The following is a 17,217-nucleotide window of genomic DNA, read 5'->3' as shown; positions in this document are numbered from 1 at the left end:
ATCTCGTCATTTGATGAGGGAGTGGGATAAGTGATCTGAGGTACTTGTTGTTGGTTTTGCTGGGGTCCTTGTGATTGTCTTAAGTGAGGAGCTCTGTAAGGTTGGTTCTGATTCTGTTGTCTATTGTTGTTATTCCACCTCTGGTTTCCTTGGTTGTCTCTGCTTCCTCTGTTATAGTTGTCTCTCTAGCCATGGTTGGAATTATCTCTCCAACTTTGGTTGGAGTTGTCCTGCCATCCTGGGTTATAGTTCCCACCTTGGTTGTAGTTGCCACCTTGTTGATTGTATCCTTGATTTGGGTGGTCATAGAAGTTACGAGTAGCTGCCACAGTATTGTCTTCTTGTTGGAGCTGTGGGCATTCATCAGTATAATGACTATAATAAGCACATATGCCACATACTCTTTGGGGAATTAACTGTTGGCTTTGCTGTGGTGGGGAAGGCTGAGCTTGTTGTTGTTGATTCAACTGTAATTGCTTCAGTAGGTTGGTCATTTCACATATACTCTGTGTAAGAGCAGTAGTCTCAGTACTAGAGGAAACTTTTGCAACAGCTTTCGAGTGGCTATTCCTATGCCTGTGATTCCTGGTGGACTCAGCAAAGTCGCTGATCAGTTGCCATGCTTCATCTGCGGTCTTGTACTTCTTCAGAGAACTATTACTAGCACTATCTAGTGTAGTTTTATCCCGAGGCTTCATGCCTTGAGTGAAATAGATGATTAACACTAGCCTGTCAATCATGTGATGGGGCATGCGTCCAGAAGGTTCTTAAAACGCTCCCAGTACTCATAGAGAGTTTCTGATTCACCTTAAACAATACATGAGATCTCTTTTCTCAGTCTATCTGTAACTTCAGCTGGAAAGTATTTTTCCAGAAATTCTCTCCTGAGCGTATCCCAGTTAGTAACAGTCACTTCAGGTTGGGAGTAGTACCACTCCCTCGCCTTTCCCTCAAGAGAAAATGGGAAGGTAGTTAACAAAATAGAAGTTTCATTCGCACCCTGATGCCTAACAGTAGAACAGGCTGTCTGAAAATCCCTGAGGTGCTGGATGGGCTCCTGAACAGGTAAGCCATGAAACTTGGGCATCAAGTTGATTAGTGCAATCTTCAGTTCAAAATCTGCAGCCAGAGTTGGATGATGCACTTGACACGACTGCATTGTAAAATCTGGGGCTCCAGTTTCCTGGAGAGTAATCCTCCTAGGTGCTGCCATTCTATCTGCACGTGAATTAACTGAATCAGTAGTAAAGGAGCTTGTTTCGCTCTCAGATGGCGGTTCAAATTCGCCCTCAGATGAGACTGGTGAATCGATAACAATCACTTCACCACCCTCAGAGGCTAACCGACGTCGAGCTCGCCTAATACGTGAAATAGTTCTTTCAATTTTAGGATCAAATGCGGCTAAGCTCGGATCAGGCAGTGAATGCGTCATTCAATAAAAGAAACATATAGCTCATGGTAATAAAATAAAAATAAAATATGCAAATAAAAATTAAAATATATACACTAATTAATAATTTAGCACACAATTGCAACTCCCCGGCAACGACGCCAAAAACCGGTGCGTGGCAGAAGTTAGGCCAATTAAGAGATTATAATATAATAGAACAGTGTTGTGAGTATAGCTCTTAACCAGCTAAAATCCACCTCACCAATTTAGAAAGGTGTCAAAAAAAATTTAGAATAGAAAAACACTGGGAGTATGAGTCCCAGGTCGTCTCCCAACGAGTTGCAAGAAAGGATGCTATTTTATTAATTAGGAATTTTCAAGAGAATTTGAGTTTGGTTGATAAGTAATTAAATAATTGTAAATTAAAGCAATAAAAACTAAGAATGATTATTAATATTCTAAATAAAAAGTCTTGATTGGGGGAATGATTAATTGGAAGTTCTATCCTTGTTGGGATCTCTTAAGTGTAGTATCAAAAAGGTTGTTGTTTTCACTTAGTTAACCTTTACTAAATAAAGGAAAGTCAAGTGATTGAGCTAACTCTTATTCACAAATCCTAGTCCTCTCCCTTGGGAGGGTCTAGCGTTAGTAAATACAGAACTAGCCAATAACTTCCAGTTTAATCAGCACTTAAGCCTTCCAACTCAAGTGTCTCCTTTTAATCAACCCCCATGTCAAGTATGGTTTCTACTCCATTGACATGAATATAACGCTCATAAAAATATAAGAAGAAGACATGATAAATTAAATTAATTAAAAATAAAAGTAATCCTTTGCATTAACAATCCATGAAAATAATCCAATTACTACTTTAAACAAGAATTAAGAATATGGAATAAATAAAAGAGTAAGTAAGGAAACAAACTAGAATGATATCTTCAACGGAGGTAATGGCTCTTCAATATCCGAAAGCATAAAACTAATAAACTATGAATGTAAAGAGAACCTAGAGGGAGAGTAATCCTCTCTAAATTCAGATCTAAAACCTAAAAACTATCCTAATGAGAATGTGTCAATGTGTATCTCTTCTTCTGTGTTGAGTCTCTACACGTTCCCTGGCTTTATTCTGTGTTTCTGGGCCAAAAACTGGGTCAAAACATGGCCCAAAATCGCCCCCAACATTTTCTGTTAATTCTGCAGATCGCGCAGGTCACGCGTACGCGTCAGTCACGCGTGCGCGTCATTCAGCGATTTTCCTTGTCATGCGTACGCATCGTCCACGCGTTCGCCTCATTTGTGCAGACTCCAATCCATGTGTACGCATCAGGCACGCACACGCGTCGCTGCAATTTTCTCCATTCCGCGCGCTCGCGTGAGCCATGCGCGCACGTCGGTGTTCGCTGGTCATCTCCTTAGTTTCTTGTGTTACTTCCATTTTTGCAAGCTTCCTCTCCATTCTCTAAGCCATTCCTGCCCTATAAAGCCTGAAACACTTAACACACGGATCACAGCATCGAATGGTATAAAGGAGAATTAAAATATACTAATTAAAGATCTCTAGGAAGCAAGTTTTCAACCATAAAACAAAACTAGGAAGGAAAATGTAAAATCATGCAATTAGTATGAATAAGTGGGTGAAGACTTGATGAAACCACTCAATTAAACACAAGATAAACCATAAAATAGTGGTTTATCAACCTTCCTAACCATTTTAAATATAGTCGAATTAAAATCTAAACAAAATAAGAACGATGAAGAAGACAATGAATTAAAATATAATAACACTCACCAATATATGAAATTCTGTCAGAGGGCGACACGGAGACTCCAAGGACAACCATCTGTAAATTGTCGGCAATGTATGTGATATTTGAATTGATTCGACTTGACTATTCGATACTCGGCACTTCTCCGGATGCTGTAATTCATCATGCGTTGCAGCACTGCCTCTTTGCTTCTGAATCTATGACCAACCTGAATCTCCACACCACCATCGGTGTTGTAATCGTCGGCCCTCATATTCAAAAACAAATTTTCCTCATGCATTGCATCCAAATCTAATGTATGGTAGTAGCTGGGTACAGATGATAACTTTGGAATTGGACGCGAAACAGGCAAAAGGTATTGAACTGATCCATGAACAGGAGTCTCAGGTATGAACTCATTATCGTCGTCGTCGTCAGAGGAACCACTTTCGTGGCTATCGGCAATGTACTCTTCGTCGGATTCCCCATCCTCAACGTCCATGTCCTGCACTGGACTAGCACAGTGCAACGGTCGTGGTGTGAGCAGAGGGTCATCTGGTACAAAATTCGAGCCGCCAGCACCACCACCACCACTATCACGAACTTACATAGAAAGCTCCATCACTTGTTCAACTATAATTCTGCCATGCACGTCAAACAAGGCACACATGCTTGCTCATTGCCATCGAGCCAGAATAGACGAAACTGAAATACAACATTCCCCATCAGTGCTAGCATCATATACCCAACTCTACCAACCTCTTTTTTCTCACCACCGCCGACGTGCGTTAATATCATACTCTTTAACTCGAACAATAAATTTGCTCTTCGAGTTCAGAACAATGCAAGATTCTCATACTCAAATATAACCCTGCTGTCATTGTTTCTCATCTGACAGTTGGGATACACCATCACAACAAAGAAACTACTGTCACTAGATATTTTTGCTAAATTTTTCGAAGAAAAATAGTAGAAAAAGAAGAATTGAGATATTTTTTAGGAATACCAGCGGTTTCCTAATCCTTTTATAAGGAGTTATTTTTGTCCTATTCTATCTTGTTTACTGTGTAAACGTTTTTTACTCCCACGTATCTCGTTTACACTATAAAAGAGATAAGTTTTGTCATATCTCATTTACATGACTAAACAACTATTTCTCACGTATCACGTTTGTAAACGTGATACATTGTCACATGTTCATGTTTTATCTTGTTTACAAATAGTTAAACTTATCTCGTCTACAGTATAAACGAGATAAGACACTTTATGAAAATTGGTAAATATCCTCAAATTAACATATATTCATAATTTAAATAATTATTTTATTTATTTAAAAAATCCTATGTTTCTACCTTATTCAATTAATAAAGTATTAATATCTTTTAAAAAAAATACATTTATGCTATATCTATTTATAATAAATTAATAATTAATAAAATTATTTTAATTGAGCTTTAGACGCACTTTTTATTTATTATAGACTATTGACCAATATGTATTTCTGAGTTAATACTAATTATTTTTTTTCTTTTTTACGTTAAAAATATTAGCCATATTCATTTGCATTCTGTATATATTGGTTCAGTGCTCCTCACTTAGCTTTTCTTTATCTTAGTTTAGCGTGTTTTTCCTATTTATAAATAATCTTTTTATGTTGATATTCTTGTTCAACATAATTTATATATCATTTTAGAGTTTGAATATACACCTCTATTTCAAAATATATTTTTTTTATACTCAACGGAACTTACACTCCTATTTTAAAATATTTGTCGCCTTAGAGTAGTTTTGTAAACCCCGAGAAAATAATAAATAGTTAGAGAATAAATTAATTATTAACCAAAGTGATTAGAAAATGGAATTTGATAGTTTAATGTGATAGAGAAAATTAAAACGAGAATTTTGATACTAATTTTAAAGAATTTGGCCTAAGATTGGGCCGAATGGGGAGAACCAAGCGAATCGGGCCGAAGTCCTAACTCAGGCCATTCACTTTTAATGAGCCAGCTTCCCCTTTCTCCTTCTTCTTCATTTACGCTGCACAACAAAGGAAGAAGGGGGAAAAAGCTTTCAACCCTAACCTTCACTTCAATTCAACATATCTTCTCCATCTGAGCTCCGATCGCCGCACCGTTTGCGGCCACGCGTCCACTGTGTCGAGCTCTACGATTCTATCGGATCAATTTTATAGGTAAGCTTCAATCTCACCCCAACCTCTCTTTCCCTCAATTTTCGAAATTAAAGAGAATCCAAGTTGAGGAATTGTTGATTTTGGTTCTCTAGGTTCAATCTAGCTTGTGGAGCTTGTTGGACTTGGCTCTCTTGGTTCGTGGGTACGGTAAGAATTATTAACCCTAGTCAATTCATTGAATTAGTGTATGAGTATTGAATTTTATATATGGGTATGTGAAATTAGGTGTGTATACATATATTGGAGTTTATTTTGGGCATTAAAAGGCTTGGTAGAGGATTAGTGTTGATGCTTTGGTGATTTTGGGCCTTGGAGCTGTGTTTGGCTTAGTGGGTTGCCTTGGACAAACGTGAAAATCGGCCAAGGGATGATTTAGGTTTCGCGTATATAATATATAATGTCGTGTGAAAACTTAGGCTAGAGAACCATAGGGTAAGCTGGAATGATTATGTGTATTGAATGTTTAGTGATAATGATATGAAGTGAGCATGTGTGGTGTTCACTTGATTTTGTTAGTATTGGAATAATGAATGATGATGTAATGATGTTTGAAGAACTTGTGACCATGGCAATATGTATATATATAGATTGATATGTTGGTGTTTGTTGTCAACTTGTGAAGTTTAGGTTGAAGTGAGATGTTATTGAGTTGATAAATGGTAGGATTGCAAAGATTGTTGTGATATTGTTAAGGGTAAGTTATAGTGATGATTATAGGTATGATGGATTGGGTTGGAATGAGCTTTAAAAAGAAATGAGGTTTTGAGGTTTTTGTGAAATTTGGTTTTTGGCTGGACTTTGGTGACCCATAACTTAGCTTCTGGACCTCCAAGTGATTTCAAACTTGTTTCTTATAAAAATTGGATATGTGAAGTTTACGCCATTCGAAGAACGGATGAAAAATGATTTAAAACGAAAAAGTTATGTGCGTCGGAAGTTTGATGTTAGAAATTAAAATTCTGCCACCTTTGAAACTTTGTGAAATTTTTGGAAAAATGCATGTTCACGCGTACGCGTGGCCCACGTATACGCGTGACATGGAATTTTTGCGTACGCATATACCCCCTTCGCAGACAAACGCTACTGCCTGGTTTGCATGCGTACGTGTAATCAGGGGATGCGTACGCGTCTTGGCCTAAACGCGTACCGACGAGTACGCCTGACCCATGCGTACGCGTGGCCCTGTTTTCACCAAAAATAAATTTTGTGTTTTAAAGCTCAAACTTGAACCTCCAGATTTCTATTTTCATTTCTTTAGTCTAAATATTGTTAGTAGGCCTAGTCATAGAATGAAGTTAGGAAATTGTGGTAACTTGAAAGTGAAGAAAGATTTGTTTAAAAGGTAATAAGTGATTAGAGGAGATGGTATTTAACCGATAAAGATGAGAAAAATGGTATAAGAGGTAATTGAGAGAGTAAAGTGACATTAATAATGATGAGATGAGACATGAATCTTAATGATGTTGAATAATTGAGAATGATGAGATGAGACGTGAATCACTGTGAGATTGGAAATGATAAATTGTAAGAAACGATTGAATAACTTGAGTTTGGGGCGTTTCCCTCCCATGTCAGCCGGGATTTTTTCCGTGGTTATTATTGAGCTTGGGGTGTTGTTTTCTCATGTCAGCCTGGGATTCGTTCCATGGATAACATTCAGCTTGGGGTATTGTCTTCCCCATGTCAGCTTGGGGTATTGTTTTCCCCATGTCAGCTTGGGATTCATCCCATGTATATTATTAAGCTTGTGGGCGTTCTCTTCCCTATGTCAGCTTGGGGATTCTCCCCATGGTCTATTTTTGAGCTTGAGAACATGTCGGGATGGCTACGTAACTGACAGTTGATATCAACGGCCATAGGATAGGCATGCATCATATGCATTTGTATGTATGGCTTGTTTGTGCATTAATTTAGATTGCCTAATTGAGTATAATATGCTAATTGTCATAATTGATATCTGTATTATCTGTATTCTACCTGTGCTTGCTTTGTCTGCTTGTCTGTCTTTGTAATTACCGGAGATGGGGGAACGGAGGAAAGGCGGAGAGATTGAGGATTCTATTTAAGTTCCAGCTAGATTTAAGGAGGTGATTTAGTTGAGAAATCCTTAGAGAACCACCTTGATTTATGGTTTCTGTTTAGTTCTTTAAGTTTTATAATTTGAGGGTCGGCATTGTAGGATTGCCTCTGTCATTCCCAGGACCTTATATATTATGTGCATGGCACCTTTATCATGCTGAGAACCTTTGGTTCTCACCCCATACTGTGTTGTGTTTTTCAGATGCAGGTCGAGAGGTTGCTCGCTAGGCGTTTGGACTTCTGAAGCAAAGTAGTTATTTTGTTCCGATTGAGTTGTTATTTTGTTATATAGCTTATGTATATACATATACTTAACTCTCTTCGATTGACTTGTTATTTTGTTCCTCTTAGAGGCTAATGAAGAGCTAGGATTTTATTTATGTATTTTGGGCTTTGATATATGTATATATGTATGTAAATATTCTCTGGCCAGCCTTAGCTTCGCAAGCTGAGTTAGGAGCTTGTTATTTTGTATCTTTTTGGCTCTCTACCCCTAGTTTCTGTTACATTATGTTCGTTGACTATCGGTTTCTTCGCACGCAAGTAACCACGTTCCTGAGCGTTGCACTTTTTATTTTCACAAATTTTGTTTGACCAATCCTTCAAGGCTCCTAGTATACTACATTCTTTCGACTATTATATATATTTATATCCTATCTTAGAGGTCGTAGCACCTCGTCACCTCTGTTTTACATTCTAGGTGTAAAACTCTATGTGGTAGGGTGTTACAAGTTTTAGTTCATTGAAAATTTAATATATTTAAATATAAATTATATCCTAATACAATAATGAAGTTTCAATGCATAAAATTTTTAAAGTAAAAGTATCTTCGAATGCAAATATTATTTAACCGTGTTTTTCAATTTTATGATTTTATTATTTTTATCCTTATTTTAAATAATATTTATTAATTTTTAATCATTATTTACAATTTTTAAAACAGAATTTTCTGTCAAAATAATATATTTCTTTCCTAGAATTGTAAAATCTAATAATTTTTCATATGCATATTAAATACTAATTTGGGAACTAATTCTTATATACACCGTGAAAGAAGAGTGATTTTTTCTCCAATTAGTTATCACAAATATTTAAGAAAAGAGAGAAAAAATATAATAAAAAAGGATAAAAAAAATTGATGAATGGTTATAAACTATAACACGTGGCTTAAAATTTTTTATTCGAAGAGGAAAATATCTCTAGTTTCGGAAGGATAGAATTAAATATCTCATGTTTATCGTTAATTTAAACTAATTAATATAGAACACAACATGATTAATATATGTGCATGTCGTAATTTATTGACTAACGTTATATTTTTAAATAATAAATATGCCACAATTTCAATGGTTAATGATAGCATTTTCGTTGACCGTCAAATAAAAATATGACAAATAACTCTAAAATCATACACTTGCATTAAAAAAAATTATTCTCTTGTTGAGCGAGAGAGAGAGAGAAAGCGAGAATGAGAGCGAGCAAGAGAGAGCGAGCGCGAGCGAGTGTGTGGGTGGGAAACATAGGGAGGGGTAGATCTAAGGAACTTGATAAGGATCCTAGGGTTTGGAATCGAGAAGAGTATCGGCGGTTAGAGAATGAATCCTTCTCCATTTTCGTGAGTAACCTCCCAGAAGACATATCAAAGAGGGCGTTATTCTGCCTATTCAACTGGACGGGATGCATCAATGATATATATCTATCCCGGAAACAGAAAAATAGATTCATGTATATGTTTGCTTTTATTCGGTACACAACAAAAGGAGGAACTTTGAAAGCAATAGCAGAAATGAATCGATTGTGGCTGAGAGGTAAAGTTGTATCTGTGGGAGAAGCTAAATATAGAAGAATGTTGGGAACAGGGAACATAACCAATGGGAATAGAGGTGATGTCACAATTTCGATGGTAGTGAAGCATGATCCTTTGATATCTGGACGGGACCCAAGGACGAAGGAGGTTGAAAAAGACCCAAATGGAAAATGGCTGGACTAAGAAGGTAGAAGTAGAAGCTGTGACAGAAAATTTGGAATGGCTGCTGAGAAGCCTTGTAAGGGGGCACGACGAAGCCTATTGATTTTGATTCTTTGAAGGAAATGATTGCAAAAAACATCCCAAATGTAGTCCTAGTTCGGGAAATGGGAGCTTACAAAGCGCTCTTAACCTTTGATAATGTCTTCGATACTAAGGAGACATACACATTCAACATGAACATGCTCCTACAATTGTTTCACAGTGTATGGAAGTGGGAGGAGTCGGAACATAGTGAAACTCGAAGAGTATGGTTGGAATGTTTTGGGGTTCCGTTGCATGCATGGTCAATCAACACTTCTAGAACGATAGGAGGTCAATGGGGAGAAGTGGTTGGATGTGACAAAGAGACGGAATTGTGTAACTCGTTCACTGTAGGAGGGGTCTAGATTGATACTTGTGTAATGGATGTGATTCAAGAATGGATCCATATAATAATTGGCGCGGGGGGTTTTGATGTTCTAGTGAATGAGATAGGACATGAGGCGTGTAATTTGCACTGTACGGCGAACAGGAGGAATGAAGGGGCAGGTATAGAGTGGAATCATGTTAACAAAAGCAGGAACTCAGGAATGGTTACAAGGTAGAGACAGGGAACAGAAGCTTTGCATGGAGGAACCCAGACGAAGAGTTGTCGATGATGGTAAACCGGAGCGAGGAAGAAGATAAGGGCAGAATCGTAATCGCAGACTTAATTTTAAATGAATGAATTAATGGCAGTAATGGCAGTAGAAATCATGATCACGAGAATAGTGCAACGGTTCAATCTGTAACTGGCAATAATCAAGGAAGGTGCATTAATTTTGGGGGAAGATGCGGTTCGAGTTACGTGGCTGACTCTGATGGAACAATAACATGTGAGTTAAATGGGCTGCGAACGAAGTCCAATAATAAGCAAAAAAAATTCCTTCTCTAAGTGAGTCGTGGGCCAGATGCAATAACATATTGGAGGAGGGGAAAATGGCCTTGGCATGCCCAAAGTTCTCAACAGCTGCGAATCCATCAGCTGGGCCAAGGTTGAAGGAGCCGGGTGGGGTAGCCAGAGTGAGGCCTGGGTTTGGGTCCTCCTTTCCAGAACGAGCAGCAGAAGGTAGCGACGCTCAGTTCCTCTTCGAGGGGGAGGGCGACGCGACCGATAGCGAAAGAAACGGTGAGACATGGCTGGTTGGGGACATCCGAAGCCGATTGCTCTGCACGGTGGGAGAAGGTGTCCGAACTGATGCAGATGCGGCTGTTGAGGATGATGAGAGTGCGACTACGGGCGGGACAGGGGTACCAGCAACTATGGATGGTCATGCAGGTCATGGCGAGGTGGTGCAACAGGGAGTGGATGACGACGGAGGTGGAGGATATAAGGGGGGTGCTGCGGAGGGAGGATTAATATTGAGGAGTGGTTGTGATGGTAGAATGGTGGCTGCTGAACATGAAGATGATGGCTATGGAAGGAATCATCCTGGGAACGAGGATGTCACTAATAAAGCAGAGGACAGTGATAGTCAGAGCTTAGAATTGCGGAAACAGTTGCTGGAAAACGGAAGGACTTGGGAGCTGGCCAAAGAGTCAGGTGCTATATTGTATAATGAAGAGGATGTCATTATGGCAATCCTTCAGGCACAAAATGATGAAATAGCTCGCAAAAAGAAAGTGGCAAAGCAGAAGGAAAAGATGAGACGGTGCAGACCTAAAAAAAAAAAAAACAGGTGTGTACAAAAAATTTTAAATAAATTTTAGTGCATGGAATGTTAGGGGTTTACGGGGTGACGGGAAGTTGATTATGGTGAAGGACTTAAAGAAAAAATATAGTTTAAATCTGTTAGGCCTGATTGAGACTAAAAGATAGGTTGTGACGAAGTTTGATGTTGCCAGAATATGGGGGAGAGATGATTTAGGCTGGGAGTATGTAGGCTCTGATGGTGCATCTGGTGGGCTGCTGTTAATATGGGATGAATCAGTGTTTAAAATGAATAACTGCTATAAGGGGGAGAGGTGGCTGTGTGTCAAAGAAGTAATGTTTAAAGAGTAGTTTCCATTGCGCTTTTGTATTGGTCTATGGTCCTCATAATAGAGATGAGAAGTGTCATGTTTGGGAGGAGCTAACCTATATAGCTGGGTTATGTCAGGTCCCTTGTTGTTTTATGGAAGATTTTAATGAGATAGTACATGTGGAGGAAAGAAAAGGTGCAACTACTGTACCTCGGTCAGCGGAAGAATTCAAGAACTGGATACAAGATATGCAATTAGTAGATTTGGCACTCACTGATCGCGAGTTTACATGGTTTCGAGGTCGCTCTTGCAGTCATATAGATAGAGCTCTGGTTAATGTGGAGTGGCTAGAAGCGTTTCCAAAAACTCGGTTACGAGGGGGCCAAGGGGATTGTCAGATCATTGCCCCATAATACTGGAGGACAAAAAGCTGAGGGGAGGTCCAAGGCCGTTCCAAAGTTTAGATTCGTGGTTTACACATAATGGATTTCTCAGTATGGTTAAAGAGAAATGGAGAGGTTTGGGGGAGATACAGTTTACAGATAAGTTGAAGGCACTGACAATACCTCTAGGGAGATGTGATGAACTGATTTTTGCTAGTAAAGAATTCACAATAAATTCCCGTTGCAAGTATAGTTTCTAAACCAACAATAATCCTTTCATACAAAAATTTGGTTGTCACTAAAACAAACCCAATAAAATTAAACCAAAGTATTTAAACTTCGGGTCGTCTCTCAAGGAATTGCAGGGAAGTGTACTTATAATTGGTTATGGAAAAGTATCTTTTTGGATTTTTGAAATAAGGAACAAGAAAAGTAAATTGCAAGAAATTAAATTAATAACTAAGAAAACTCTTGGCAAGGTATGAAAATTAGACGTCCTATCCTAGTTATCCTTATCAATTGTGATGAGAATTGTCCATTGCTACCACTTAGTTAACCTCTAACTACGAAGGAAGGTCAAGTGGATGAATCAATTTGATTCCTCAAGTCCTAGTCAACTCCTAAGGAAAGACTAGCTTTAGAGGGATCCAAATCAACTAGCAACTTTCAATTATCAATCAACAAAAGAGTTTGATAACTCAAGAGTCTCCAATTACTCAACCAAAGCCAAAAGGAGAGAAATCTACTCTAAAGCCCAACCAAGCATTTTATCAAATACTTGGAAGGCATAACATAAAGACATAGAAATTAATAAGAGATAATAAAACCTAAACAACCAATTAAAAGTATCAATAACATAAATTGAAGAAAGCAATCATAAATATAAAATACCTCAAATTGCATTAAATAGAGAATCAAATCTAACATGAGAATCCATAAAATAAAATAGCAACATAAAGAGATCAACAAGAAAAATAGATAACTAAAGTGCTAGAGCTAATAAGAGTAGAAGAAAACTAAAATAAAGTAAAATAGAAATCTGAAAGTGAGAAGAATTAAAGCTAAGAATCCTAAAACCTAGAGAGAGAAGAGAGCGAGCCTCTCTCTAGAAACTACTTCTAAAACCTAAAATTATGTGAATGAAAGTTGTGTGAATGAATGAATGATTCCCCTACTCTTCAGCCTCTAATATGTGTTTTCTGGGCCAAGAACTGGGTCAAAAACAGGCCAGAAATCGCTGGGGGAAAATTCTGATACGCTGAATTTTCACAGATGCACGCGTGCGTGCCGCTTATCTACTGAGCAACCATGGAAAATTATATATTATTTCGAAGCCCCGGATGTTTGCTTTCTAACGCAACTGGAACCGTCTCATTTGGACCTCTGTAGCTCAAGTTATGATAGATTTAGTACGAAGAGGTCAGGCTGGACAGCTTAGCAATTCCTTCAATTTATTGTATTCCTTCCACTTTTGCATGATTCCTTTCTGTTCTCTAAGGCATTCCTGCCCTATAAATCCTGAAAACACTTAACACACATATCACGACATCGAATGGTAATAAGAGAGGATTAATAATTAGCAATTTTAAGGCCAAAGAAGCATGTTTTTAATCAAAGCACAGAATTAGGAAGGAAAATGTAAAACATGCAAATTATATGAATAAGTGAGTAAAGAATTGATAAAAACCACTCAAATTAGCACAAGATAAACCATAAAATAGTGGTTTATCAAGATGACACAAGGCTAATTTTGGGGAGATGGACAGTAAGATCACAAAGTTTGAGGAAGAAATCAAGAGAGTTGATGATATGGTTAGCAATGGAGTATATGATACCACGATGGAGGCTAGAAGAAAGGTGCTGGTTACTTGTTATGAGAGATGGTATGAAAGGAAGGAAATGCATTGGAAATAGATGTCTCGGTCTCGGCACGCGAAGGAGATGGACAAAAATACAAGATACTTTCACAATATGGCTTCAGCAAGAAGATGGAACAATAAGATTGATACACTGGTGATAAACGGTAGAACGGTCAGAAATCAAGCGAGAATCAAGATAGCCATAAGAGAGTTTTACAAGGAATTATATCATCAGGAACCTACTCCAATGATGGGCTTTAGAGATGGTCTGGTAGGAAAGATAGATGAGGAAGATGCTGTGACCTTAGAGAGGATGCCGTCGGCTGAGGAGATCAGAGAGACTGTGTGGGACTGCGAGTCCTCTAAGGTGCCAGGCTGTGATTGTACAACATGAACTTCATTAAGAGATGCTGGGATGAGATTGGACCTGAATTTACCACAGCAGTGATGGGGTACTTTATTTCTTTCAGGTTATCGACTGATAGCAATATTGCTTGGGTGGCATTGGCTCCAAAGTTCGTTGGCGCAAAGGAGATCAAAGACTTGAGACCTATTAGTATGGTGGGGTGCGTCTACAAGGTCATCTCAAAGGTGCTAGTCAGGAGGATGAGATCAGTGATGCCAGGGTTAATAGGGGAGACTCAGAGTGCGTTCGTCAAGGGAAGGAAAATACACGATGGGGCACTTATTGCATGTGAAACAGTAAACTAGCTTAAATAGAGAAAAAAGGAAGCATCAATAATCAAGCTAGATTTCCAGAAAGCATATGACAGAGTCAAATGGAGCTTTGTGGACATGGTATTACAAAAGAAAGGCTTCGGGCATAAATGGAGAGCATGGGTTATGGAGTGTGTGGCCATTGCATCTATGTCAGTATTGATATTGGGTCACCATCTAAGCCTTTCAAAATGGAAAGAGGTTTGAGACAAGGTGACCCGCTTTCTCCCTTCTTATTTGTATTGGTTGTGGATGTGCTATATTGAATGGTTGGAGAGGCGATCAGGAATGGACATATATTACCGTTGTTGGTGGGTAGGGATAGCATATAATTGTCGCACCTTTAGTTTGCTGATGATACTATTCTATTCTGCCCACCAGAAAAGGAGACTATTAAGAATTATAAGCGACTTCTGTGATGTTTTGAGTTGATGTCAGGCCTCTGTATTAATTTTGATAAGTCAAGTTTGATTCCAATTAATTGTGAAGAGCAGTGGATACAACGTATGTGTAACCTTTTGGGTTGTAAAGGGGACACTCTCCCAGTTAAATACCTTGGTATCCTTAGGAGCAAATCCGAGGTTGGTGAAGACTTGGAAGCCTATTCTGGACAAAGTAGAGGAGAAACTAAGCTTGTGGAAAGCTAAGGTGCTAAACAAACCTGGGAAGTTGGTGCTCATCAAATCAGTATTGAACAATTTGCCAGTGTACTATTTGAGTCTATTTAAGTTGCCGAAAGCTGTTGCTGAGAAGTTGATTTCACTACAGAGAAGATTCATGTGGAGTAAGGAATATGGTAGGAATGGTATGGCATTAGTTAGATGGGAAATGGTACAGGCTCCAAAGAAACTAGGTGGCTTGGGAATTGGCGATGGAATGATTCGGAACTCAGCATTGTTGTTTTAGTGGTGGTGGCAGTTTGCAAAGGAAGAGTGCCCGTTGTGGAAGAAAATTGTATGTTTGTGTAATAATCTGAATCCCAATGAGCTACTGTCAACTCAATCACTACCTAAAAGAGGAGGCCCATGGAAGGATATATGCCAGTTGCACATCATGAATGAACGTATAAGGGATAAGATGGTTACAAGTTTGTCCATGGAGATTGGTGATGGGCGACGGACTCGGTTTTGGGAGGATGTATGGCTACTATGTGGATCTCTGAAAGACCGGTTCCTGAGGCTTTTCTCTGTTTCAAACCAATGTGGATCCGTTATTGGGGACTGTGGGTTTGGGATGGGATAGAGTGGATTTAGAATTCCAATGGAGGCACGAGCTTTTTTAGTGGGAATTGGAGCTTCGAAGTCAATTACATGAGGCTTTGAGACCGGTGAAATTAGTAAATAACAGAGAGGATTGAGTGGTTTGGAAATATGATAGGCAAGGTGTTTTTTCAACTAACTCATTTGTGCAGGTGATGCAGGTTGAAGCACTCCCAGAGGTGGTAACCAGCTACAGCTTCACAAGGACCATTTGGAAAGGTTTGGTTCCACCAAGAGTGGAGCTTTTTGCTTGGTTTGTTTTAATAGGCAGGGTGAACACTAAGGAAAGGCTGAGCCGGTTTGGAATTATCAGACAGGAAGATACTATATGCATGCTATGTAATAATGAATTGGAACATGTATATCACTTGTTTCTAGGCTGTGCATTTACGTGGTAGGTGTGGAGTGCTTGGATATCAGGATTCGGTTGTCAATGGTCTTATCCGGGTTCGATGAAAGAGCACTTTCTCAGTTGGACAGAGGAATTGAGGAGTAAGAAGGATCGTAAGCAGCGGCTGAGGTGCTTTTGTACGGTCATTTGGAATATATGGATGGAAAAGAATAACAAGATTTTCCAGAATCAAAGCAGAGGTGTTGAAGAAGTCATTAACATGACCGTGAGAAGCGTTAATGAGTGGAGTGGTGTTGATCCCTTTTGTTGTTGATGGCTATGCCGGAGATGACATGGGGAGTTTATGTGTTTGATTTAGTTATTTAAGTAGGCGTATGCTGCTTGTCTAGCTCTGTTCGCTCCACTGTACTGTGTTGAGCTCTTACTTTAAAAAAAAAAGATGACAAATAGAGTTGTTGTTAGTTAAGTTAATCTTTATTTTAGTGATTATCCACGGCTTATCTCTTTTACCAGAAGATACTATTTGTTGACCATTGAATAAGAAGGTAATAAGTGCCTATCACATTACATAACAGAATTTTCACCAACTATAAAAAGCCACCAAAGAAATATACTCACAACTCAACTTAGTATAACAAAAAAATAATGTTCCATAACCAATAAAATTTATTATTTTTAATTAATATTAGTAAATATTTTAAAGTTTAAGTACTAAATTTTAAATTTTAAATACTAAAATTAACTCCTAACAATATAAAAATAAAATGTTAGCTAATAGTATTAACTAATATTAATAAAAATTATCTTTAACATTTCTCGCAAGAAAATATATGCAAATAATTTTTATGATTCACATGTATTAATTATTTGGATTTAATTTATATAATAAATATCACTGTGAATCAGATTTTTATAGACATCCAACTAACATATCAATACATCAGCAAATAAATTTCACATAACCACCGATTATAGCTTGAAAGGCTCATGAATACTATAAATATATTTGATTAGACAAAAATAGAAAATTATTAAATGGTATCAATACATAATTAAAATAATCTAAATTAAGATAGTTAATATAAGGACCCAAAATGACAGCAATCATGTTAACATATGTAGGTATTTGAGTACATATTCGTTGTGACAGAGTAATAACGGAAAGTAGGAAAGGAAATAAAAAGAAGGGAAAGTAATCTAGTTGCAAGTTCACATCAACATGAAACTGATCCT

At 38.1% G+C, this 17,217-nt stretch overlaps 1 protein-coding gene and 1 non-coding gene across 2 annotated transcripts; both read left to right on the top strand.

The window, feature by feature from the left end:
• Nucleotides 1-738: 738 nt before the first annotated feature.
• LOC148562916 (small nucleolar RNA R71) lies at nt 739-841 on the top strand. The gene has a single exon (XR_015887771.1). It is a non-coding gene; the product is annotated as a small nucleolar RNA R71 (small nucleolar RNA).
• Nucleotides 842-14,046: 13,205 nt separating this feature from the next.
• On the top strand, nt 14,047-15,279 carry LOC148562915 (uncharacterized). Its single transcript, XM_088491062.1, has 2 exons — nt 14,047-14,358; nt 14,863-15,279. The coding sequence occupies exons 1-2, from the start codon at nt 14,047-14,049 to the stop codon at nt 15,277-15,279; spliced, it is 729 nt and encodes a 242-aa protein (XP_088347188.1).
• The last annotated feature ends 1,938 nt before the right edge of the window (nt 15,280-17,217 follow it).

The sequence above is a fragment of the Arachis ipaensis genome, chromosome B6, assembly GCF_059453495.1.
Source record: "Arachis ipaensis isolate K30076 ecotype BB chromosome B6, ASM5945349v1, whole genome shotgun sequence".
Classification (NCBI taxonomy): Eukaryota; Viridiplantae; Streptophyta; class Magnoliopsida; order Fabales; family Fabaceae; genus Arachis; species Arachis ipaensis.
This window is presented reverse-complemented; position numbering and strand designations above follow the sequence as displayed.